Source organism: Brassica rapa, chromosome A07 (genome assembly GCF_000309985.2).
Source record: "Brassica rapa cultivar Chiifu-401-42 chromosome A07, CAAS_Brap_v3.01, whole genome shotgun sequence".
NCBI lineage: Eukaryota > Viridiplantae > Streptophyta > Magnoliopsida > Brassicales > Brassicaceae > Brassica > Brassica rapa.
In genome coordinates, this window is record NC_024801.2 from 20,270,198 (window position 1) to 20,297,905 (window position 27,708).

A 27,708-nucleotide genomic window follows, 5' to 3' on the forward strand; every position below is an offset into this window, starting at 1 on the left:
TCTTAAATAGAACCAAAAAACAGATTGGTGGTGAAGTCATATGGGTGGATAGATCATGTGTGTATGTATGTATGCATCACGTATGAATTATGATGATGAATTGATGATAGGAACGGAGTATATGAAGGAAGAAGAGTTGAGATCAATAAATGGAGAGACAATAAAGAGAATTAAAGATGGGAGAAGGGAAGGTTGATGAATGCCGATGCAACTTTAATACTCACATTAACTCCTACTCCCACTTTTGGATATATAACACACATTACTAACTAACTTCCCTCGCACAACTTTATTATTGTTTTCTTTAGATATGTTAATTCGTTAATTAATAGTAGTACAACAAATTAAAAAAAAGTCAAAATCAATTAAAAGCTTGCAACGGCCTCCTATCCCATGTCATGTCATGAGCCTAGCTTTCTCGTTTATATTTCCGGCTCTTTTGGCTAGCTTCCTAATAAATTCCGAACTTCTGTTTTCTCCCATCTTAATGATCTGAATCGATCTAGACACTCGGTCTGGTGATGACGAAGAACAAATCCATGGAACCGAGAGAAGGATCCATGTAGGGGTGTTTTCAGAATATGCATGATGATCAATACAATAAGTTATATTCGATATATGTAGCTCCACCTCGATCATATGAAAATGAATTAAAGATAACTTCATTTGTATATTTAACTTGTTATTTTTCTAAAGGAGATCATGTGTTAAATTAGAAACCAAATCGTTTAAAACCATATACGCATATTCTTTTGGCTAGGGTTTCATTGATTGATTGTGTTTATGTTTGTGAATTATATTCATCTTGCTTACTTTTAGAACAAACAAAACGTTTAGTGTGTTTAGTAGACATCATATTATATAGTATTGCAAATATAGAACTCCAATAAAATAATAATTGGCATTCGTATGTAACACATTAATTTATGTTTGAAAATATCGGTCATTAGCCTTTGAAGTTTAAACTCATGCATAAATATAACCTAAATGACACAAATATAAATACTTCAACACAAATGAAAAAAATAACAACGTACTATAAACTAATTAATAAAGGATGTGAGAACAAAGCCTTTAAAGCTCCCAACATATCCCCTCCTCCATGCATGCAACCACAGTTAAGATTTATGTTTCTTCCCTTCACAGTTTATTTCGTACTATAAACTTTAACTTCATAAACTGAAGCATATAAAATAACGAAAAATGTGTTTGAAAACTACACGAAATGTCAATAACACGTACGATTAAACTATATAGTTAGATGGAACCATAATTCTAAGTCCATCAGTTAATATAATTATATTCCGACATAAATTAGTTGTTATTTTCTGGTGGTAGAATTAAATATTCAGTACTTGTCTACCCGCTCTCATTAAATAATTTTGAAGCGATTATAAATGCAAAATTAAAGTATATGTATTTAAGGATATATATCTACTTGTCAATATAACATAAATTTAATCATACAGTATCGAACCATCTGAACTAAGAATACGTAAGAATGCGTGAGCCCATAAATTTTACAACTATCAATTCCACCTTTAGCAGAAAAAAAAAACATATCATTTTACAAGATTTTCATACGTATTGTATGTTTTTTGTTTCCACAAAAATGTCGTTTTAGCTTCTTTTTTCACATATGCAGATATAATGCCTTATATATTTCCAAGCAAGCTTAACAAAAAACAAAATTTTCTTTCTTTATTCTGATTAATAGCCTAGACATATATATACAAATTTAGACAATTTACACACAAAAAAAAAACGATTTACTCAATTTGTGTACAAAAATCAAACAAAATTTTATAATGAGAGGGAAGGACGCAGTGTAACGAATAAGATTATATGTTTGTTAAGATAAAAAAAAATGTTTGTGCAGATGGTTGCATGCAAATGACACAATATTTTTACGTGCGCAGTGATCAAATACCTCTACTCAAAACTTTTTAAGTTTTGATCCTTTCGTGCTAATTAAGTCGTCTCGACTCTTACAGTTTTATCATGTTATACGACCGCCTTCTGTATAACATTAATGAAAGATAGTCAACAACATATAATAAATAGTATACTACTATGAAAACTTATAGTGTGAAGTTAATACAAGTAAATTATATTTTTGAATACAAATTGCATCTGACGATGAAAATTAAATATGATATATGTTCTTATTGATTACAGTTGATTTGCCCAAGAATTAGCTAGGTTTGAGAAGATGTGCTGATAATGTCAAATAAATGCATCACACATTAAATATGTCAAATAAATTTTAAATGCAATAGAAATATACTAATGTTTCAATAGTCTGCCGGAAAACATAGATATGCTATAAATAATCATTTAGACTATTTGTGACTATTTGTGCGTATTCTTATCATTGGTTTATTTGGTTGATGTCTTTTTTTTTGTTGCAAATCCAAAAAAGGTTAATCATACACACCTGATCAAACATCGTTTGGTGTTTTACCGTATAGTAAGACCCGCGCAATTGCGCAGCAAAAATGTTATATATAAAAATAATTTTTATCTATTATTTATTTGTATTCATTTACGTATTATGTATATAATAAAACTAGAGTAAACACATAAATCAACATAATACATCTTGTTTATAGGATATTTTTTTAGTAAATAAATCAAAACAATCATTTTGTTTATTTTATATAGTATATAACTAAATTTAAATGACATGAACATAGATATATAGTATATTTTAATATAAATATTTATTATGAGAATTCATATTCATGTGATAAACATAAAATTTCTAATGTTCGATTTTTTCGAATGCAAATTTCAAAATTAAAATATTAAGGTTTCAATACTTTTCCAATACAAATTTTAAAATTATCATATTTAAGTATTTTTTTATGTTATATAGTTTAATTTTAAACTATATTAATATATAATATGAATTTCTAGTAAATGAAACTTCATATTCATACAATTTATGATCATTTGTATCTTGTTATTACCAAAAGAAAAGTTAAACCATTGATCACAAAATTTTAATGTGAGATATTTAATATTTTTAGTAATTTATAGTCGTTTAAAAAATTTAAAATATAACATATAAGAAAAAAAATTAATTTTGTTTATTATATGGTTAATGTAATTATTTAATATTTTTAATAATATAAAATTAAATAAAAAAGAACTAAGATACAAAAATTATTATCAAATATTTGTTATTCATAATCATTAATTTTCATATATACGTTAACTATGAAAGTGACCTCTCCTCATCCACCACTTGTGTCAAAAAGCAATTTAGAGTTTCTGCCATACGCAACAACAGACTTCTGTATCTTCTCTCTTACACCGTCCGATCTCGCGTGCATCCTTTGAAGCACGTAGATAATCAAGAAAACCGGTGATTTTGAGTTTAAAATAATAATTGTTTGTCCTTTTTTGAGTTGTGTTTTCAATAGGAGATTACCAAAAATTTATTGATTATAACGTTTGAATACATGGGCCAAAAGTCACATTTTTAAACCCTAAAACAGAAAGTTATGGAAAACTCTGTTCATCTGCTCCATAGTCTGTTTTCAAGCACTAATAGGGAAAAACTCTCTAAACTGAGCAATCGTAACCAAAAATAATAGTGTAGAGATGTTAAATAAATACAACATACAAGCATTCTTCTTCACCATCTCCACACCGATTTTCAAAGAAGAAGAAAGAAAAAAACACAGAGAAAATGTCAAAGTATCTTAAGGAGCTTGCTACCAAGGCTGTCCATTACATCGTGGATACTACTCACTCTCATGTTGCACGTCTTCCTCTTGAAGAAGCCAAAGTCTTTGAGCTTTCTAAATTTTGGAAAGTTATGGGTTATGACACTGCTATAAAGCTCGCTCCATTGGTACTCACGAACTTCGATCCTCCCCGTTTGCTTGAAGATGGTTCTATCGAAGTTGAGGGTTATGAAAAAGTCTTCAACGTCTTCTGCAACAAGAAAATTCTGAAAGTTGAGGTTCGAGGAGGAGAAATGACTGGTGAACACTCTGTTAAGCCCAACATGGTCGACACGTACCTGCATGAGATGTATGTTATCAAACCGCCAACTAGGTTTGAGATGATAGTTAAATTTATCGTCCAATTGAAGAACAAGGAGAAGAGAACACGTAAAGAGGAGACTAAGCTACAGGAGGTGAAGAGAATCCTCAGAGAACTTGACGGCGGTAAAAAAAACGGAGATTGGTGCTACTCAGGCTAGGGAGTATCTTTGTAGCAGAATCAAACACTTGAAAGAGGTTGAGAATCAGCCACTATGGGAGATGTACAAGCTTGAGCTCGAAAAACATGACAACGAGGTTACCGCCAAAGATGATGGCGCAGGACCTTCCTCATCCAAGTAGAAAGAGGAGGAAGATGTATCTACCCCGTGTGTTGCCTAGATAGGCGTATCTAAGTTGTAAGTTTCTTCAAGTTCAAAGTTCATGTTGTTAGTGTTTCAAGGTCTAGTTGTTTTAAGTTTCAAATTCCAAATTAAGTATCTACTTAAGTTGAAGTTGTTAGTAGATCCAAGCTTTGAGTTGTAAGGTGTTTCAAGTTCAGTCTGTGTAAGTTGTTTTAAGTACTACTTAGTTATTCAGGTTTTGTAACTATCACAAGTGGTCACCCGAATACAGGGCCGTCTCAAATTATACTAAAGCCCTGTTCAAAAAAAAAATTACTATATATTTAACAATGTAATAAAATAATTTTAAAAGTTAATAATTTTATCTATATATATTTGACGTTTCTCTTTTAATTATAGATAATAAATTTAAGAATACATTAAAAAGTTAAAATTTTAAACCAAATTTATATATTTATTTTAGAAATTTTCTTAAGTATTTTTTTATTTTTAAGTTCGGGCCCTGTTCGACCGCTCCACTAGCACATGCTATTAGACGGCCCTGCCCGAATACCATCCACAGGATCCAGTCCACCTGGACGCAGACAATCTTACCACTAAAGCCAATCTACCAGTTCTCATCCCCACGGTACTCTATGTCTTTCTTTGTACGAGAATAAAGTGTTTATTTCTTTTTGTTTGAGTGATACTCTATGCCTTTCCACGTGAATCTCATCTTTTCTATCAACTTCCAGCACTGCCTCTTTATCCTTCACAGAAAAGATGCAGAAACCATAACTAAACAAACCGTACTGTTACTTACCCCGTACTTCTAGTGAGCCAAAGAACTTATTATCACTTAGATCCAGAGCTTTGAATTGATTGGCTAGCTCTGTGTCTTAGAAGTGGTTTGGTACACACTTATATCTGTATTTCTCATAAATGATATATTAAGCTAGCATGGACTAAGATCTGGAGATACAAGACTAGTAAAGGAAACATTTGTTCATTTTTTATATGTGAATCAACATCTAGCGTTCACGAGTTTGATTCCCTTTCTCCATATACATGTAAATTATACAACGAAAATTATATACAAGCATGGTGCCTTCAAGAATTTTAAATATATTAAATATACACGCTATATCACCGCAATCATCATATCACATATTTTATTTTATTTCAACATGCCTTTCTCAGACACTATGATAGTTATAATCTGAATAAGAAATCCTAGATGTATTCCTTATCAAACGTGTTACGACTTACGATCATCATGGGGTTGCATATAAAAGCATTTACGCACTTTGAGTACAGTAGAGGTTTATCAAATGACTTTACTTACTATATATAGCACTTTATTATATATTTTCCTTTGGGTATCTTTCGATCATTTTGTTTTTGGCTTTAGCGATACTACAATATTCAATCTACAATACATTTGGGTGAGGGAAAAAGTATGACATGCATGCTTTGTATACAAGAAAGGGACATGTATATTAGATTTCTCCATGCATACCAATTTGATAGTGCATATCGTTACTCAATCAGACTATTAACTTATCTAATTAATTTAAAAAAAACTTATCTAATTAAGTTCAGTAATGTATTCTTTGGAAAAAAAAAACAATTGACAGAATTATATAACTCAACGCATCTATAATTCTCCAAAAAAATGTCACAAAATATGATTGTATGCATAAATCCTATCTTAGTATTGTCATGTATTTAAAGTTTAGCATGTGGTACTAGAAATTTGACTACCTTTTAGTTATTTGTGAAACTAGTAATCATGTATTACAAATTCACAACCGAATTTTAAATCAAAGTTTAGACAAGGCGTAAGAATATATATACCACCACATAGAGATATAGTAATAATATAAAGGAAAGATATCTTGGAAATAGAATCGAGTATATCGATTTTATCAGATTATAAGCCCACAGTAATTGAATAGTTTTTTAGTATGTATGTTGAAATGTTTTGAAAAGAGAGAGATTTAAGAGAATCTATTTACGTGGTTTGTTTTGGGTTTATTATTTGTTTATAGATTTATCTTCTTCTTGTTTTTTTTTTTTGAAAGCTTGTCTTCTTCTTCTTGTTCTTTCTTTAAGTAGCTTTCTCCTTATGTAGCACGAGTTTTCTGAGTTGTCGGCAGGCAAAAACACATCCATTCCATGCATTCATGCATTAGAAAAGACAAGAAGACCTAATTTACTTATGTGGAGCATCTATTTGAGCAACTCAGACCAGCATTATCGCAGGGTCCTTACTGGGTTTTTAAGGGAAATGACACATTTAAATAATTCATCAGAAAATAAATCACTCGTTACCGATCCTTAAGAAGGTGTTTTTGGCATCGATTATTAAGTGTGGTTTTATACCACGTGTCAAGAAGTGAACGGTTGTAATTTTTATTTTCTTTTTTCTTTTCTTTCTTCCTCTCTTTTGTTTCGCCTCTTCGTATTCATCGAAGATGCATGCGATGGAAACGACGATCGACGACCACTCTCCTCAGGGCGTCTGTCGTGCTCTCCGTTAGAAGACCGCTCGAAACCACCACAAACGACGACTGTGTCGGTGAGCTTCGTCTTCCCGTCAGAAACCGATCGTAACCCACCACCGCCGACGACTCTCTCGGTCCTCACCGCGTCTCCTCCGGATTGAAGATTCTCTCAGGTGTGTGGTGAACGCAGCGGTGGTGAAGACCCGTATCATTAAGGTAAGCCCCTTCCAACGTCGATTCAATAATCGAAACATCTCTGATTCTGCTTAATTAAGGTTGAATGGATATTATTTGTATGATTTGAGAGGGTAGATCTATTAGGTTTTTTTGATGGAGTAGAGGCGGTTACGGATTTTAGTTTTAGGATATTATCTGCGTCTGCTTAGTTAAGCTTGAATGGATATTATCTGTTTCTGCTCTTGGTGTTTGATTGAAATTGTAGGCTTAGCTAGTTCATAACCAAGCAACATGACTGTGATGTTTGAACTCTTGGTGTTTGATCGAAATGGCTGTGATACTCTTAACCAAGCAACATGACTGTGATGCTCTTGGTGTTTGATCGAAATTTAGTTCTTATCTGCTTCTGCTCTGTATTATAGCTTTTCTCATATCACTGGTGAAGGTATAGAACGTGACTGTGATGTTTGAACTCTATGGCAGGGACTTCTCGCACCCTTTGAGCTCTCGACTGAAGCTCCTCCACCTGAATCATCGTCAAGCAACCAGTACTTGTGATTCTCAGTGAGGTATGTCTACATTTTCATATCATTTTCTTGTAAGTTCTGAATTGCTTTTGTGTGGATGTTGCTTGTTAAAGTTAGGTTAATAAATGCTTGTTAGAGTTAGGTTATGGTTAGTTAGTATGCATGTGATCAATGCTTGTGACTGCTTTGGGTGAATGGTTGTTTGATTTTAAATTAGGACTGTGATGTCCGTATGTATAGTCTATATAGCTTCAAACACGTTTCTGTAACAAAGTCACAAGTTTCATACAAGTTTCAAACAAGTTTCTCCTTCTTCTTTACTTCAAACAATCATGTCTCCTTCTTCTTTACTTCAAACAATCACGCTTCAAACAAGTTTGTTTCTCACGTCTCCTTCTTTAGTCCAAATAATCACGGTTGAGACAAGTTTGTTTCTCACGTTTTCTCACGTCTCTTTCTCCTTGATCACAAAGCCTCATTCTCTCTTTGGTTGAGCATTTATGGAATAAGTTTGGACGTGATGAAAACAACAACTGAGTTCGTAATGTTTCTTTCGAATTATTCTCGATTATTGTACTAAGCTTTATTTTTATGTTTTTTTTTAAATATCAATGTTTTAAATGTTTTCTTTTAATATGTTTTATTTAATAAATAAATTTTATCTTTTAAAAACTAATTTTTTTTTTAAGAACCTCTAATTAAGAAACTCCCATTGGACCGCTAAAAATGGGAGTTTCTTAACTAGAGTTCTTAACCCCACTTAAGTATATTTAAACTATTAAATAATCATTAAGGATCCCACTTAAGGATCATGGGATAATCATGCTCTCAGTGGTTAGAAGTTAGAACCTCAAATTGAATATCTAAAACAAAAAGTATTATTTTAGTGGTATTTTATTAAGTAACACAAAACAAAATAACATCAGTTATTATATATATATTTGTATATACAATGAAAACTTGATCTAAATCTCTTTGATTACTACTATTCATTTCTTTATCAATATATTTTTGAGATAATCTCTCTTAGAATTTTTGGATGGAGATGCTTTTAAAAGAACAAACAAACAAAAGTATGTTTAACATATTAATTTGCCGACAACATACATCAACTAATTTTTGAAAGCACATATCACTGATATTTAAATATGTATGTACAAGCCTCAATATCTGCTTTAGCTCTCTTTTTTGAACGATCTGCTTTACCTCTCTTAGCTTATGAATTTTAGCCAAATCTAAAGAAAATATGTTGGAAGTATACGTGTTGGTGGGAGGACATAAACGAAGAAACAGCATTTAAACCAACTTAAATGTTGACAAAAAAAATGCCAAATTTAAACATAATACAAGTACAACAAACAAAGAAAGCTGCCTACAAGATATAAGGTCTCCGACACCGACTCACACGAACGTACACAACGGCACAATATACTCTGTTCTTCAACACATTGTGTAGAAACACAATAAAATTTATTAAAACTGTTGTTGTATAATACTTTTATATCAGCTGATAGAAAATTAATTTGCACTTCTAACTTAACCACGTACAAGTCATTAAAAAAAAAAGCTCACATCTATATATATATAAAATTGTTGGTGTCCCTCCTGTGATGCCACATCAGCGCCAGGTCAGAAAGTCGTTTCTCCAGGAGTTGACACGTGTCAATTATTCTAAACACACCGTATCACTAACACGATTGTATCATGGGCTTCGTCTGCTGTTGTGCGATTGGGTTTTGTAATGGGAAATAGATCTGGCCCGTATAGATTGATGTCACCTCTAACCCTAGAACGTCTGAGGCAAAGAAACCAGGACCGTCGCTCCCCTCCGTGCGGTGGCGAGGCACTGACGTTTAAGCTTCTTTCCACGACCTGAAACGCTCTGATTTATGTCTTCGTCTTTATTCTAATTGATTCGTTCTCCACGATCTGAGAGGCGGTGTAGTTCAGTATAAATATATGTTAGATTCCTCTCCTTGAACACATCTTATGCCCGTGACGGGTGAGATTATAATTTCTTTCGTCAGATCAGCTGCGGTCGTAATCTCTCTCTCTCTCTCTCTCTTTTTGGTTGTAGTTATGATGTGGTTAGTCTAATGACGTTTCAGGGCTGCTACACGAGATGCTTGGATCTACCAAAACAAGAGATTCAAAAGCTTGGAAGGTGTTTTTGCATTAGTTCACTTTTTCCTTGACTTTCTCCATGTGGGAGTGGAAAACAGAAGGTCGTTTCATCAGATTTGTTCATTGCCAACAAAAAAAAAAAAGTTGTGTACGTAACACCTTTTGGAAAATGTCTTCTGCAGCGATTCTTCATGTTTTAGCGGATTTCCTGTTCCTAAACATATCCAGGTTCGATCATTCTTCATGTTTCTTTCAAGCTCGATTCTGAGACAGATTTGACATCGTATGCTTCTAATAGATTTCATCCTCCATCCATCAAATTAATCTTGCTTGCAGTCCTTTTTTTTGTTGACTATAGGAGGCCAACAATATCTACAGAAAAGGAAAAATTTTAGTTCTCAAATGAAAGCACTTGCAAACCATTCCCATTTCCTAGAGTTTACTCATACAACATCACCGGAGAAGAGATAGGTACTTCTTTTTCTTTGGTTATTCGCTTTTGTATTTTTATTTTAATTGACACCACAATCTCCTCATGTTCAAATAAGTTTTATAAGAGAGTGATGCCAGGTTCAAAAAAGAAAAGAAACTAATCAAGTAATGATGTTCACAAGTTTTGATGATCAATCTGTGTTTCAGTCCATAGATAAATATTGTGGGTAGCAAATGCAAAGCTAAATCGACCATCATTGAATAGCTATATTCATTGCTCACATAAGATGCAAAATTGTTTAAACTAAATAGATTTTGATTTAACATGTGATTATTATTGTAATAGGAGGGAGATGAGGGTTAAGAATGGATACATCGATGGTAATGGCAAGAAGTTCTCATGTGGTGATTGGTGCCAAGAGTATGTGTTCCCAGCGACTATAACCATTATTATCTCACACATTGCATATATTATAACCACTTCATTTTGTTTTTCAGTTAATCGGATACAAGAGCTGACGGACAATATATTGCACGCCAACTTCAGGTCACCTTTACACTGACAAACACGTAAATCTAAATGTAAGTGAATCTATTAGATATTATAGAGATCACATATTTGTATTAAAAAAAACTTAAAATCTTTTGGTGACATTATGTTGTCTGTTACGAAGAGGGAGTACACATGTCTCATCCTCACCAATCTCTTCCATCGCACTGCTCTATTAGCGAGTTAAGTTTCTTTCTCTCTGTTGTTTATTCAGATTATTTATTTATTATTTTCACTATTATTTACTTAAGCCACCATGTTCTCTTAGGAATGGTATAAGAGGCTGATCATGAGTTTTATTCTTCGTCAGCCCCAAAAGGTTGCTTGACTCAGTTTTTGGGATCTTGACAAAATCTGTCTAAGCAACCTAAAAGAAAGCACGCAAGTGGAGGTTTCATTATTTTGCAATTTATGATGACTTAGATTCTGGTGATTGTGTTAACTTTTAGCTTCTTACTGATTTGATTTCGTATATGGTCATTTTTCAGTTTTTACTGTTAGTCTGTATATTTATTAGTCTATCACCTCTTATGTGATTTGAGACTTGGTCGTCCGAGAACAGAAAGTCTTCTTCCAATTCTTCTAATATTTTTACACCATTGTGCATTTGTATTTATTTCCAAAGTGATGATGTGTAGATTCAATCGATTGTCTTCTTTACTTGAATTTCTAGGGAATGTGGAAGAGCTGGAGTTAGAGGGTAAATATGAATGTCTCAATGCCAGGGTTGTATTTCATGTATTTTATGTTTTTGGAATATGTGTATTTTTCTAAAATCTGATAGAAGTTGAACTCATATGTCAAATCTGATAGCTCATGTCCCTCATGTTAAATTGTATAGAGTGCAGAGTATAAGACCATATAAATGGATCGCATGGAAGCAAAAGTTACGTGACGTGATCCTCAATGACTAAGATAACTATGTCGTCCATCATCATCACTGTTGGATAACAAGTTGTCCGTCCTGATGATGTAAAATGAATCATACAGATTCTCTAATAACCAGATAATGAAAAACCTATGATCAAAAGGAAAAGAGAATATAATTTAGAAAACAAATTTTAAGTTATAATTATTTCAAATCCTGCAATATAGAATTTATTTTTTGTAATATAATTACATTATAAAATGCACAGCGTAGGGGCAGACATAATGTAAAAGATGTATCACCAAAACATGTGATTGAGTTGCAGAGACAGAAAGAACAAAATACAACTCAAACTGTGAAAATCTTAAATTAAAATCAAGCAATCAAAATCCATGATCCTAGACTTTTTTTTTCCATGATCCAAGACTTGATTGGTTTGCTTTTTTCTTTTTCCGTTACAATAATTCTACTACTTATTACAAAACTTTGCCACTACATTATAAAGGTTTGGGTAAACAACATACAAAAAATTAAAGAAAAAGAGCTGCTTAAAGCTTAATTATTATTATTTCTTTGTTAAAAAGCCTAATTTTTGCACCTATGTTCAACTATTATGAAGGCTGTTTGGGAGACTGATCTACACGTGTTCACAATACAGATTTTACCATATCAAATTTTAATTATTTATTTATTTTATTATTTTTTAAGAAACTTGGAGAAGTTCTCCCGAAAATGATGTCCTCTCACAGGATTATGATTCATTCTCAAAAAGTTCACCTACAAGGTTATTTTTGAAAGTTCACAAACTTTTCAAGTATGATCCCTCTCCACTATTTTCCTTAGTATGCACATACTAATTTGATCAACATTCTAATATATTTATATATATAAACTACATAATCTTTTACATGTTCAAGATGTAATGATGACAATGCAATTGGGGTAGTTGGGTTACTTAGGTAATGTATTCTCGCAGTAATTGCAGATATTGTTTTCTCATCCAATTTGTATTGTCACCTAAGCTTCACTAACATATTTTAACCATGTCATTGTAAAGGATCATATACAGTATTGTCACTGACTCTGTATAAATTCTTTACTCTGAAAAATAGAGAGTACTGAAGATTAGTGTCACTTTAATTTAAACAAAAAATGATTATTACAAATAACAATACGATCTCATAATTCTATTCATTATTTATTTGTTTATAATATTATTTTTAATCTACAATGTTTTTAAAATGTTTCATAAATTTAATGTAAATTCGTATATAGTTTTTTATAACTTCTATAAAGGACGGAGATTCTCTTTAACATACGATTAAGTATTAAACCAGTGTGTTTTTCTTTGCTTTTTATTATAATTGTAACATCGAGAATTTAAAATCTCCCAAAACCGTTCAGTTCAGATGAATGACTATAAAAGTCAGTGTATGAGATTAAGTAAGAAAATATTTACTTAATCTATACAAGAATTAATATTATAGGAAAAAAAACAAACAATTTTAACACTGAATCAAAACCGCAACAAGGCTTAAACATTTTTGTACATTGGCAAACAAAAACTGTGATAAAGGTAACTATCTCTATGCCATAATTTTGCTAAGCACATGAGAACATGAAGAATGCATGAAATTTGTGGATCACCATGAACAGCTAACCCACATATATGGAGCTGACAAATGCTGAGATAGATCAAACCTTCCTTATGCGACATCTCTATATTGAAAAAGAAGTGTTATGGAACTAATGTGATCTTTACAATGCCACCAAGAAAGTGGCATCTCAATAATCTAGAAAATCGATACAGTGATTCTTATTACTATTAGCAAATGGAAAAAAAATTGAGTTGGTTTTACGGTGCTACACGCATCGACCACTACTCAGTTTTCACATTTTCAGTTTCAATGTTTTTTACTTTAATCAGCTTTGCATTACTACCTTCTTTTCATTTAATATGACATTTTACTTTTAGTAAGAAATGCAACTTCAAATAATCATCACTTCCACTCCAATATCATGTCAAAAGACTATGATTTCAGCATAAAAAGTAAATACTTTTATAAAATACATAAAAAACTACTGGAACCCAATCCTTCGAACCCAAATTTTACGAGCCACAAATAACGTATCAAATATGGGATCAAATTTTTGTAAAAAGAAACAATACGAAGACCATTTGAAGTCCTCACATCATATCAACGACACAACTTTTTAATATAAAAACAACTATTATAAACAAACAAAATATATCTTATCACATATAATCTCTCTTTACCTATAACTTTTGAAAATGCAGACCTAAAACACAAACTACAAAATCATACAAAAAAATAATAACCTAGATCACAAATAAAATATATCCCGCCTGTAGGGCGGGCCGACCCTAGTTTATTATATTTAAATGTTCTAGCGGATTTTCAGCAAATTTTGTTCGCCAATCACCCTGAGTTATTAGTAAAACAAACAAAAAATGAGGCTAAATAGTACAGTAATACAATATAATAGAACAAACAGTTAATTAGGTGTTATCGTGTCTTAAATCAGGCACCCACTATATTATTGCGAAAGCTTTGGCGTTAGGAAGGATAAACTTAATTATTCCATTAATTACTTTTTGTAAAGCACCATTAAACATTGATCCTTTGGTTTTTAACTTTTCATTATTTTGGTAGAAAGAGAAAAATCTTACGTCATACCATACCACACCACAAATTCATTGCTATAACATTAATATATTATATATGCAGTTTGAATTTTTTGTAAAATTTAACTTACTAGTATAAAAAAATGAAACTTAATAGTATACTATTTTACAGAACATTAATTATATACACTTTTTTTTCTTACAAGATAAATATTTCAAAATAACACTTTTTTCAAAAATGCATGTTCGAAGTTATGTAATTTTATTAGTTTGTAATTTTTTTTAAAAAATTAATTTTAAATATATATATATATTTAGAATTATGAAAATTAGGTAAATATAGAAACTTATACATTTATCATCAAAATTTATTATGTTTTCTAATATGTGTAAATACACATAAACATTTATCTTTTAGAAACAGACTGAACATGCATTATAAGAAATCTTTGAAATAGTTACGGACTGATGAAAAAAATTTTGTAGCTAAATTTATTAGCTACAAAAATGGCAAGAGATGGCGACGAAACCCATATTTTTGTTTTTGCAGCTAAAATGTAGCTATATAACAAGATATGAATTTTGTACATATTTTGTAGCTAAATAGCTACGTATTGGCAAAAGATAAATTGTTGCCAGGAATATCGATTTTGGAAACAAATAGCAAAAATAGTAGATTATGAATTTTAAATGTTTATGCCAAAATTTAGTGATACTAAATATTTATTAAATTGTCATAATATAACATGGTTATAAATATATACGATATATTCATGGTTATAGATCTAGCTTTTTGTTTGGATACTAGAAGTTTCAGATCTACATTTCTGTTATATTTGGGAATTTCAGTTTTTTTATTATAATACTTTAATATTATAAAAACAATTTATGTAATCTTATAGTCTGAAAAAAGTTTGTATAGATTAGTAGTCAAAACAAAATAAATCACTTGTGGTAAAAAAAAAATCTCTCTAAGGCAACAATGGATCTATTGCTAAATGTGCTAAATAAATCATTCTTTTGCTACTAAAACGTTTTTGTTGCTAATTTGAATCCAGCATTTTAGATACAAAACAATACCTACATTCACTGCGTCTTTGCTAAAGAAAGGTCCTAGTTAAACTCTGTAATAGCAACGCAATATCTTTCGCCAAGACTGTTGCTAGTGAGCAACGGAACATTCCCTAGCCATGCCTTAGCTGTTAGCTATGACCAGTTTTTTGCAAATCTGTTGCGAGCGAGCTACGGTATGGCGACGGATCGGAGATAGCGTCAACACTGACGCCACGAGTCCTATATGTAGCCATCCGCCACCTTCTGTATTGTAGCTACATATTGTTTTTTTAGCTAGTAAAAATCAGTAGTTATTTGACTGTAATGGCGGATCCAGAGATTTATTTTACCGGAGTCGGATATATGTAATTTCAAAAAAACAAAATTATGGTGTTAATGAGGATTAAAACCTGAGTTTATGAGGTGTCAAAGTGTTCAAAGTAACTATTTCTGCTACAAAAATCCATTGGATATTCTATGCAATTCATTTATTTAACTATTTTAGGGGTGTCAAGTGACTCCCTTGGACCATAGTGGGGGTCTGCCCCTGTTTGACTGAACTCTTGCAGTGATGTTTTTTTTTTTTTTTTGGCTCAACATCAACTTTCATTATCCAACAGCAAGTTTGTTACAAATGACTTAGACCTCAAGAGATTTAACCACAAGACAATGGAGGCGATCTAGTATCACCTAGGAACACGTCTATGGATCCTACGCTACCTAATCAAACTCCATTGTACTCTTGTAACCACAATGAGAACAAATTTACTCCACGACTCGGAGCAAATCGTCTCTTGAACCACCTAAATTCTACCACTATAAAAACAAGATTACAAAACTATCTCTAAACCACCAAGATAAGCAGCTAGAGTGAGACTCAAGTGAAGCTCGAAGCAGTTGATGCCTTAAGATTAGAATGTTGTTCATGACCAACCGCTACAACACCTATTGGTGCAAATCCCACTTAGTTGATTCCTAATGGCCAGAGACTAAGGCTTTGCAATCTTGCAAGGGATTAGGTAAGCAAAGCAAGAGACCCGTAACCAAGGCTTCCGGATTCTGCTTAACAGCTACCCAATCCCATGAAAACTCGGGTTGAGAGAGGCTCCAACCACGATCCAGAGAACCTCCAAGCTGAAGAAGAAGCTCATCTACCAGATATGTCAATCACATTGGTACTGCGAATGATGAACTTCAAAACGTGCTCGCCACCAAGACCCGAACTTCGTCGTTGACCAAGCGAAAAAGCTCGAACCTTTACACGTTCTTCATCCGAGAACCGGATTGTAGCTTCAACTGAAAGATGCCTTCACGTCATTAGTCGGGGCTTCACTTGTCCAAGAAGCGCTTTCCTTCCAAACCTCCGTCAGAGCCATAGACGACACTAAACGACTGCAGGAAGACCAGCAACACGCGAATCCTCTTAACACGCGCCTCCTTCCATTCAAACTCTGAGCCATAAACGTCCAGATCTACGAGAAGAAGGACAGAGACGAAGCCACGCGCCACCATCTCGTCGTTGGGTCTGACAAATCAAAAGGGAAAACAGATCGCCAGCCCGCAACAAACAAACCCTAAAACGCCGACCCTTCTCAGGAGTACCACTTCGAACGGCTCGCCGTCGTTCCAGCTTCCGACTTCCTCCGACCTAGCTCAGCTCCGCCGCGGTCAGATCTGAGACAGGAGTCTCCGCCGTACACCAGAAGTCTGCGCATCTCGCCGGGAAGAAAGAGACTCCACAAGAGGGCAAAGTAAAAACAGAGATGAGGGAGGAAAGAGAGACCTCCGACTCCGGGAGTGGGCACCGGACGTCGGGGGCACCACCGATTTAGGGTTTCTTTTTTTCTCTGGTTCGGGAGAGGCGAGAGAGAAAAAAGTTTTAGATTCTCTTGCAGTGATGTTTTAATTTACAAATAGTTGAGCGCGCGCGTACTTTATATCCTTAATTAAGAAACTTAAAAAAATATGCACCCGAAAATTTGTTGATCTTAATACTAGCTAACGACTGCAACTATGAGACAGATTAATCGAAACAGAAAATCACAAAGATATATAATTATGTGGCACGAACGACTACTAACAGAATTGTTGACATTTGTATATAAAATATGTTATTGCACTCGTGACTTAACCATTTGTCCAACTAAAGGTTTTGAGTCTTCTGCTCTATATATCCCTATATGGTAAATTGGTAATCGTCTATATTGAAAAGTTCGATTGTCCTTAATAATCATTACCGTAAATGTTGAGAACTAATGTCAAGCTATTTTAATTTTCACTAGGCTCCAAACTAGGACTAGGCAGAATATTCAAAAATTTTGATTTGATTCATTATCCATTTCGATTCGAATAAAAAAATATGGATACCCATAATTGTAAAAAACAATCAAATAATAATATAAAGGGCATGATTGGTAAGTGATGTAGCTTTATATTTTTTGCTGTAAAATTTAATCTGTAGATTTATTTGCTGTAGCTTTCCTTGCTGTAGATTTCTAAAGCACTAATTTTTTGCTTTGGAAATAAAGCTCTGTACAGCTATATTTTGATTTTTCAAAAAAAGATTTGCTGTGAGTTTTTAAAGGAAAGCAAAGCTCGATTGGTTGACATATATAGCTGTAGATTAAATTTTGGCTGTCCAGAGCATCTACAGCCCCAACCAATCATCCCAAAATATCCGTAAGAAACAAACCAAATCAAAAATTCTAAAATATTTTTAAGATTGGATATTTGATTTTATATCTTTGTGATATTCAAACAATCTATTGCAACTTTCATCTTTATCAATTAAGACATTAAACATTCAAAGATGGGGTCAGTCAAATATAGTATTCCTATCATCATGTCAATAACGAATGTCTTACAGAATCGACCCCATTAAATCAAACTATAACCTAACCTTTGGATTTTATAACACAAAAGCAAAAGGCAGACAAAAAAAGTTGGTTTCTCGTAAAGAGCGAAACAGTAACTCTCTGGTTAGACTTACAGTATATACATACATTAAACAGCTTTCACCTTCAACTCATAGAACTTCTCTCACTCAACCATCGTAACACAGCTCTATCTTTCTTGAAAGATTTCAAGTTCATTTGTTCCCCAAATGGCGAAATCAAAAAACATCTCTACTAGTCAAAGATTGGGTTGTGAGAGTCTCCTTGGCTGTATTTTCGAAAGTTGGAGCCCTCGCAGGCGGAAACCCTCTTTGCCAGAGAAAGATCGCAAGACAAAAGATTACTTGCCTCCCAAGTCAACAACCATTCCAAACCCTAAAACCCTTCCAAGAAAATCAACAGATTCTTCTTCACAAAGTAAACCAAGAAAGTCATCAGATTCGGCCAGAAAATCGGTGTCGTCAGCTTCATCAAGACCAGAGAGCAAGACGTTTTCACCTAACGGCGTGATGGGAAACATCATCGTGAAACCACAGCCCGCCCTTAACTCTTCCGACGTGGCACAGACGAATAGTCGGTGGGAGGGCAAAACGGTAAACTACAGACTTTGTCCGGAGGATCTGAAGAGAATGGGAAACGAAGAGTATTGTCGTGGGCGGTTTGGAGAAGCTCTTGTGTTTTACGAGAGAGCTATCTTAGCTGACCCGAAAACGCCGACGTATTGGTCTAACAAATCCGCAGCTTTGATCAGTCTTGGTCGTCTTTTAGAAGCTTACGATGCTTGCGAAGAAGCTTTAAGGTTAAACCCTAATTACGAGAGAGCTCATCAGAGACTCGCTTCGCTCCAACTCAGGTAGAGTCTTCTCCGCTATGTTCTCTCTTGTTTATTCCTTACTTAGGTTCGTATTGATATGCCTCGAATCTAGTGTGATCCAAACGGTATAGAGTCTCTACTATATATATATATATATAGACCGCAATATTTTGCTTAGTCACTTTTATTGGATCTAAACCCGCGAATCCGTCAGGATAGAGTTTTAGATGTGTGATATTCATACTCTGAAATGATCTCTAATAATAGGATTTATCTTTGCATGTGTACGTAACTAATTTGGTGAACCATGTTAAATTTGTATTGTTTTCTTCAAAGCCGTGCCTATGTGTTAAAAAAAGAGGCAACTGCCTCTGCCTCAACCCCCTCTTCGTATGGTTAATTTTGGGGCCCCATATTTTACAATCAATTAGTCTAAAAATATTTATATATGTCTAGTTTTATTAATACTTTTCTACAAATTTAATTGTATCATCCTTTTCCGGTCTAAATTTTATATATAGTTTTAGCTTTTGAATATTCACTTTTTAATTGTTTTCTGTATATGTTTTATTTTTCTTCATAGTTTTATCATATACTCTTCTTATTCATTTGTAATGTTGGATACTTTTATAACTTTGCAATGACAGTTTTTATTTTTTTATTAGCATGTGTGTGATTTTTGGGGGTCATCATTCTTTGAATACATGTAAACAATCTTAATAAATATTTTTCATTAACTATACCATGAGTTTTTTCTTAAACCAGATTGGGTGAGGCTGAAAAAGCTTTGTGTCACTATAACCAAGCTGGAAAATACACAGAGACAAGACATATAGAACAGGTTGAAGATGTAATAAAATGCTTAAGGAGGTGTGATGAAGCTCGGAGATCAAAGGGATGGAATATTCTGTTGAAAGAAACTTGCTCTGTAATATCATATGGAGCAGATTCTTCTCCTAGGGTTAGCTTTTCTTTCTTGTTCATATCATAGATAATACTTTTATGTACTAACAAGGAGCCACAAATTCTCAATCTCAAGGTCCATGCGCTCCAAACCGAGGCACTATTGCATCTTCAGCGACAAGAAGAAGCCTATGATGTGTACCAGAAAGGAACAAAACACTTTGATATCGATATTTACATAAAGATGTTTGGTCTTCCCATCACTTCTTACCTATTAATGGTCGGAGCTCAGGTCTACATTGCAGCGGGAAGGTCAGTGCTACTAGCACATTATACACCTTTCCGTTTTTTTCATTTCTCATTTACTCCTAAAAAGTGAGGAGACTCGGGTTGTTTTCTTTTATGGACAGGTTTGAAGATGCAGTAACGGCGTCAAGGCAAGCGGCTCGACTGGATCCGAGCAATGAAGAAGTTAACGCAGTGGATAGAAAATCTAGAGCGGTTGCTGCGGCGAGACTCAGCGGAAATTTACTATTCAATGCGTCCAAATTCGAAGCGGCTTGCGTGGTTTACACGGAAGGACTCGAACAGGATCCCACCAATGCCCTCTTGCTATGTAACAGAGCCGCATCAAGTTTCAAGATTGGTCTGTACGAGAAAGCTGTAGAAGATAGCACATTAGTTCTTAATCTCCAGCCATCGTACCGGAAGGCTAGACGGCGCAGGGCGGATTCTTATGCAAAGGTACATGTTTAAATGTCAATTGAACCGGCAACTAGTACTGTGATTGTAATAAGTGTTCATTTGGTTTACCCTCAGTTGGGGAAATGGCAACAAGCTATTCAAGATTATGAGTTTTTGATGATGGAGACACCTGTAGATGAGGACACGAGAAGAGCCTTGGCTGTGGCAAATGTCCGGTTAAGGAAACAGATTGGTGGAAATGTCCGGTTTAAAGGATACGGATCGGGTTTAGTTGTTGTGAATGAGATGGGAGTTTTGGGTTAGAGTAAGATGAATTGTATAGTTTTATGAGATTCAAACTTATAGATTGTGTCTGCTTGTTTGCTTTGTTTTACTAAGAAATTAAGTTATTTTATTTAATCGATTTCTTATTTTAGGGGGATTTTGTGTGTTTACTAGTATATCATATTTTGTATCAAACTAATAAAATAAAACCTCATCACATAAGGGAAATGATCCGATAATGTCTCTTTTTTCGCAATCTCTTTTTTTTTCGCAATCTCAGTATAATAATTGTGATACTTGAAGCCTGAGTACAGATTAGAAATTTCATTCAAAAAAGTACAGATTAGAAACAGCATCTCATGTCAATTCTCTCGAAGTCTTACGGGTTTGTGGGCACAACTGAATAAAACAATAACATTTGTGTGTTCTAGCTTGATAATCAAATAAATTCACTAAAATAACATATGGATTATTTTTATTATTATTATTGTTATGATAAGAGTTATTTTCAATACTACTTAAGATCTTATAGTAAAACTAATCCAATTTACCACAAGATGAACAAAAATATCAAAAAGATCGAATGAAATAGACATACGTTATAGATATTTGACAAGAATCATATGTAGGCTTGTTTCTTGTGATTATTCATTTACTAGGTCTTCTACAAGAAGAAAAATGTGGATATTGTCCATTATAAATGGATAGTGCAAATTGATATCTCTTTTTCATTTGAATTATATAATATGATTACCACTATGGTCTATTTATTGAACTCCTCATTGATTTAAAAATATATAATCAAACACAAAATACAAAGAAATTATCTACTAAGCATATTTTGTAAAAGTAAAAATCATGTACATATTTGTGTTACATCACAATACTCGTGATACACGAAACAAAGAAAGAAAAGAAAAAAAACAAACCATTTGAGATACAAGACATGGGAATCCTTGCAACCCAAGAAACCATAAAACAGTATCAAGATTAATTAATAGGTAATCAAAAACGATAATAGTAAAAAAGCTTAATCACATTTTTAAAATACGATGATTAATGGTGAGTAACGATAGTAGTAGATATGGTAAAAATTTAGCTTCTCCAACTTCGACTCCGGGACAGAGGATCTTGAATTCCTCCGACAACCCAAGTTTCCTTAGCAATGTCTGAAGAGAGTTTGTAATAATCAGTATCGTATCTCATCAACACTAAGTCCATCTTCTCTTCCTCCACTAGTGTTCTCAAATCCTTCTTATCATCCTTCTTACTCATCATCTCTTCATCCTCTGTTTCCTCTTCTCGTTGTCTCTCTCTGTTATCTTCCTCTGTTTCCTCTTCTTGATGTTTCTCTCTGTTTTCTTGCTCTGTTTTCGCTTGCATTCTCTCTTCTAGCCAACTCTTCGCCGGAGCCGATCTACACCTCATCAGCAAAAGCGCGTTCGGCGGCGGAACCGCCGGTTCTGCGTCTGAGTTTTCAAGAACGCACTTGTTGTTGTTGCTGTTGTTGTCCTTATCCTTGTTACTCTGTTCCTCTTGTAACACCATAAACCATTTGGAGAAAGCACTCTTCGGATCCTCCTCCTCTCCATCCTCTTCTTCTTCTTCTTCTTCTCCATCGTCATCATCTTCGTCGTCGCTAGTGACATCAGCATGTCTGAAATCACCAAAACACCTGAAATCGAATCTGATATTCCTCAGACAAGTCAAGAACCCCATCACATCTTTCTTCACTCCAAAAAACTTGCTCTGGGGTTTACTCCTCTGTATCCTCTCGATCTCCTCCATCACCGATCGCCAGTTCTTTCCTCTCCCGCCGCATTTACTCGGCCGGACTTTGATCTGACCGGCGCAGGTGACTTTAGGCGAAGTGGGCTCGTCTATCTCGTCACGGCCCCTGTTCTTACTACTCGCTTGCTTAGCCCACAAAACAGGACTCCCATGTCCTCCTCCTCCTCCGCGGCCGGAGAGTTTGCTGTGCTGGCGACGGTGGTGAGGACGGCGGGTGGTGGAGTCGGAGGGACGAGATGGGATGGAAATGGGCTTAGGAGTAAGAGCTAAGTGGGTTCGTGGAGGGAAACAAACCAGCAAATCTGCAGAGTAACCAGAAGAAGAAGAAGGTCCTCTGTTTCCATCTCTTCCTTTGATCATAGCTTTTGTTTTTCTTGGGGGGTTTGGTTTTTTGATCGATCTCTCAACAATGGAAGGGTTCAGCTTTTTATGTTTGGTTTTTTTATAAAATTCTTGTTCTTTTTTTATAAACTTTTCTTTCTAGGCTTTGAAATGCCTGTGCTTACAGCTCTTACATGCCTTTTGCTTTTGAGGGGAAAACATTGTTTTCATTTGAAACCCTATTTTATAGAAAGTGAAAATAGGTGGTGCAATATCAATATATTTTTTTATAAATGTTGATTGTGAAAATAATAAATGCTGTGAAACTGGTTGATAAATATGGCAAGAAGATGTGATGGGGTCAAAGACTTCAAAGGAGTGAAGAGGGTTCATTACAACTTTATTCCATCATGTACAAGAAGCTTCTTGAACTGAAATATTCACTTTCAGCATTCAATGGTCGTCACCATTTCTTCTTCATTCATTTGTTTTTCATTTCACTTTGAGATTTATGCCAATGTTAGATTGATAGGGTTTGTAAATATATGATGAACTTAAGGACTTAGTGTATCAAGTGTGATCATTATTTTGTCGAAAATAAAGATTGGCATGTGAATGTGACAAGGGTGATTATAGTCGAATGCTCCGATAAACTAAAGTTGGAAAGGTTTCGTGGGCTTTACTTTTGTTAATACAATATAAAATCATCATATTATTATATGAATAGAAAAAAGAAAGACAATGGTATAAAGAGGAAAAAGATTGGAAGGGCACGAGGCTTGTTTCTTTATCCAATGGTACTCACAAGCTGTAAGGTCACATTTCACTTTGTTCTTGTCATCTTCAACCATAAACTCATAAAATCATCTCCCAGTTTAACTACCTTCTAACTTATCACTAAACTATAGCAACAACATTCCCTTTGTTGCTGCCACTATAGTTGAATACTGGTTGAATTCACATGGAATGGGTAAATAAGCATGCTCTATTCCCTGCTCTCACTCTAGTTAACTTAAACTTACCAATGATGCTATAATTGCGTTCATGCCTTTGAAGTAGTACAGTTTATATTTGCTGGAATGATATATACATGCACTTGGACAAAATATCAAATAAATTGAAACTACCAGGCCCCAACAATCAAATAATTGAAAGGATGCAAAGAAAAGTTTGGTATTTGTTATCATGATAAGTTGCATCAACATAGAGGTAGGCCTTTAGCACTAGGGAAAAACACTTTTATTTAATCGTTAAGGAGCAATCCCTTGATAAATAAATTATGTAAAGGATAATATTGTTTTTATATTAATTTCTTAAAAGATCAAGTAGATGAAGATAGAGTTTGATTTAGTTGTACTCCTGAGAGCGACAATGTTGAGAGATCATGTGGGTAGGGCTTTGGCACTAACAGCCCCATTAGAAAAAAAAAGTTAAGCAGTTCATTTTACTCTTTCACAAGCTGAAGTCTTTTTTTTTCAAATCACACTGAAACATATTTCATAATAGATATATTTAGGTCGTAAAAGCTCTTAACTGAGACAAACTTCATGATAAATGTGACAAAAGGAAGCCTGTTTCATATGAAAAGTAATTGTATTGCTTAACTCTTTTAACATGTAATCAAAGTTGGGGACTGAAGCATCATTCACACCTATAAGCTATTGTTGGTTCACTCTCTAATCAAAAAATTTATATGTGAGATATATATTCTGTGCTAGTAGTAGTCTTTGTAGCACATATATTTTTCATTTAAATGTATGCTAGCCTGCTAGGACCACATTTTTGTTTTATAATAGGGGATTAACTTATGGTTTAGCGAAACTAACAACGTAATCTCTTTCGATCTACACTCTATCGCCCTTCGCAGATTTATATAATAATGTCTAGAAATTGCACTAGTGACCTAATCAAATAACAATCCGTTGGATCATGATAGTGATGATACCACCCAATGCCTACAAAAACGATTACTGTATTAAAGAATGTGTTCGTAAATCGTAATGATATCAGTTCAAATCTTGACATACTTTATTGTTCAGGGAACTTCGATAAGAATATTGAAAAGTGAACTGCAAGTACAGCTAATAGCCTAATATAACTTTAAACTTGAAAGAGATTTGCTTTAATTTTATTTTCTCCAAAGTAACGAGCCATAATGGGCTTAAACTTGGATCAAGTAGTCTTTCGTAGTTATTAATTGTTTGCTTGGCGACGGTTGGAGTCGGAGGGACAAGGTGGACTACAAATGGGCTTTGAGGTAAGAGCTAAGTGGGTTCTTGAAGGGAAACAAACCAACAAATCTGCACTGCAGGGTAGCCACCAGAAGATCATCATTGACGGTAGGAAGGTTCTTGCACTTTCTCACCAAAGTTTGTGCTATAGTAGGAGGTGTATGATTGATCTCTCTCTCTCTCTCTCTTTTCTCCAAGCAACGTACAATAGATTGTAAAAATCATTAAATCTAATAAATGTTGGTTTATCATTTGTAATCCCGTAGGCGCTTCCACAGTTTCTGGAATCCTTGATTTATTTTTATTCGGCTGAGTCTCACAACCCAATCATCGGGAACAAAGAGCAGTTCAAGTAGCTGAAATATACAAGTGTTATAAGATTTATGTTGGATAGAGTGGCAGAAACTGGTGCTCTTTCTATTTATTATAATTTATACTCAAGATCATCTATATTTTAAAAATGTTTATAGCTGGTTCTGTTTCTATTATTTAGCGTAAGACCATGATTAACCCGGGTTCTTATAGTGGGGTTCTTATCGGAAGTTAAAAAACAGTTTCTTAACTTCTGCTAAGAACTCTATCATAAGAATCCCGGGTTAATTATCCTCTAAGGGTCTTTTATTAGATTCAAGATTAATGTCGGCTCCTGTACAATTTGTAATAGTTGAATGTACTGGTCTAAGTTAACAAATTCAATGAATTGTTTTTCTAAGTTATATTCTAAGTGGATCCATACAACCAGGCCTGCATAGATACACTACTCAGATTTAGTTTTTATTCAACATCACACGTCAGCGATAATAATGGTGTTAGAGAATTAAATGCAATGTTTTTAATACAACTACTTTTATACGAAACATAGTTGAAAATGCATGTGAAAGAAGAGAAATGGAGTGTGAACATAATCTTTGGTGGGCTCCTTTGGTGTGTCTGCCTCTGAAACTTTCTAGCTTTGTGCTTCCTTTGCGTAATTTGGAATTCACCTCTCTTGTAAACTACTACTACTTCTAATATCCTTAATGCGTAAAAAAATATAGATTGTTTGAAATGCTAAAAGAGAACAAAATTTTAGAAGATAAAAACATGAACAAAACGATAAAGTTTGATAGACGTGCCAAGCATAAACGATTTGAGATGATTGTGTTTTGATCAAAATGATAATCAAGAACTTTATATTCTAGCTGTTTGTACACAAATATAAACTAGATTCCATGCAAATATGTTTTTGTATAGTTGGCTAAATTATAATAACATTCGATGCAAACCGTATCCACTTTCTAAAAATGTGTGATGAAGATTTGATCGTATTGCTGCCGACTTTGTCTTTTTCTACTTCACTATAGTGACTGAATCGAATTATTGGTTTTCTTGATTCTTTTGATTGCAAATCCAAACTTTGTATCAAGTCTAAGTGGATACATGATAGAAGATGCTGCACGACAATTGCGGCATGGCCGGCCACATTTACCAACACGCGAAGCTCCACCATTAGTGAACTGAAACGGACAATAGTAATACATAACTGACAATATTGATTTCTTACAAAATTGATCTCGTTCGAGAACATTCCCATAAAGAGAAATGCAACAGCGAGATACGTTATGTGGATCCTTGTAAAACCGTTACAGCATTAGAAAGATTCCATTTTGAACGTAAGCAATTTGCAAACACAGAAGAAACCTTTATTAGCGGAACAAAACCGTTAATGATTTTATTATAAATGTAAAACACACACTTTATTGTAATAAATTCTTCAAAGATTTTTGCTATTATAGATGAAATTATTTTTCTCGGATGTCAATCTGCATAGGAACTTTCGTACCAACACGACTAATATGATTTGTTTGTGGGTTATGAAAAAAAATTAGTCGTTATCAAACCCACATTTAGACTTATCGTCACCGGTTATGAGTTAGGCAAGCAGATTATCATGAATTTGATTTAGTCATTACTAGGTAATAACCCGCGCATTGCGCGGGATGTGATTATTAGTTTCGTTATTTTTAATAAAAAAAACAATAAATCTGTTTAATCTGGATATTAGTTAGGTTTTACGTTTTTTTGTTTTTAATCTTCTAAAATATAACTATTATTTTAAATTAATATTCATTTTAGTTTATTCGGTTAAAACATTTGATTTTTAGGTTTTTTCGGATAAAAACCTAAAATTAATATTATATGTTTATTTTTATATTATGAAGTTTAGATAGTCGTCATGTCGAACCAATAGTTTCATATTATAGTTTTTAAACAGATAATAGTTTAAGAAAAAGAAAAGAAAATTATTAAGACAAATCATTTAACTACAATTTGGTCAATAGTGAAAGAAACATTAAGAAAAAATATTTCAACTTTCAAAAAAATTAGATACTTCAGCTGTGGTGAATACTTAGTTATAAGATGCTCACATCAAGGTGCACATGTATATTTATGTAAAAAGTATATAAAAATAGTTGAAAAATATATAAAGATATTGTTAATTAATATTAAATGATATTTTTGTTTAGAATAATACATGAAAGATAAAATTAAAATTTATTTAAAATAAAAAAGACCTTGAC

The 27,708-nt window shown here is 33.6% G+C and overlaps 2 protein-coding genes across 10 annotated transcripts; one reads left to right on the top strand and one right to left on the bottom strand.

Annotated features, from left to right (window-relative positions):
• Positions 1-70: 70 nt before the first annotated feature.
• Positions 71-21,726, top strand: LOC103830537 (inactive TPR repeat-containing thioredoxin TTL3). Of its 9 annotated transcripts, XM_033275663.1 has the most exons (14): positions 71-7,062; positions 7,507-7,592; positions 9,659-9,775; positions 9,857-9,902; positions 10,011-10,145; positions 10,453-10,527; positions 10,605-10,688; positions 10,781-10,838; positions 10,925-11,085; positions 11,330-18,971; positions 19,698-19,893; positions 19,972-20,147; positions 20,246-20,579; positions 20,655-21,726. In XM_033275663.1, the coding sequence occupies exons 10-14, from the start codon at positions 18,328-18,330 to the stop codon at positions 20,841-20,843; spliced, it is 1,539 nt and encodes a 512-aa protein (XP_033131554.1). In that variant the 5' UTR covers positions 71-7,062; positions 7,507-7,592; positions 9,659-9,775; positions 9,857-9,902; positions 10,011-10,145; positions 10,453-10,527; positions 10,605-10,688; positions 10,781-10,838; positions 10,925-11,085; positions 11,330-18,327; the 3' UTR covers positions 20,844-21,726. The 9 variants fall into 9 exon arrangements, with proteins under 9 accessions (XP_033131554.1, XP_033131552.1, XP_033131551.1 ...); XM_033275661.1 differs by lacking the exons at positions 71-7,062; positions 7,507-7,592 and having other exon boundaries at positions 7,599-9,775; XM_033275660.1 differs by lacking the exons at positions 71-7,062; positions 7,507-7,592 and having other exon boundaries at positions 7,599-9,775; positions 10,033-10,145.
• Positions 21,618-27,127, bottom strand: LOC103830538 (ABC transporter F family member 4). Its single transcript, XM_033275664.1, has one exon. The coding sequence runs from the start codon at positions 22,953-22,955 to the stop codon at positions 21,900-21,902; it is 1,056 nt and encodes a 351-aa protein (XP_033131555.1). The 5' UTR covers positions 22,956-27,127; the 3' UTR covers positions 21,618-21,899.
• Positions 27,128-27,708: the final 581 nt, after the last annotated feature.

Bases quoted from the DNA above. Each gene is read 5' to 3' on its own strand.
- LOC103830537 (XM_033275663.1), top strand. From the start codon at position 18,328: ATGGCGAAATCAAAAAACATCTCTACTAGTCAAAGATTGGGTTGTGAG. The intron at 18,972-19,697 runs GTAGAGTCTTCT...TTCTTAAACCAG, and splicing joins CTCGCTTCGCTCCAACTCAG to ATTGGGTGAGGCTGAAAAAG. The intron at 20,148-20,245 runs GTCAGTGCTACT...TTTTATGGACAG, and splicing joins GTCTACATTGCAGCGGGAAG to GTTTGAAGATGCAGTAACGG.
- LOC103830538 (XM_033275664.1), bottom strand. From the start codon at position 22,955: ATGATCAAAGGAAGAGATGGAAACAGAGGACCTTCTTCTTCTTCTGGT.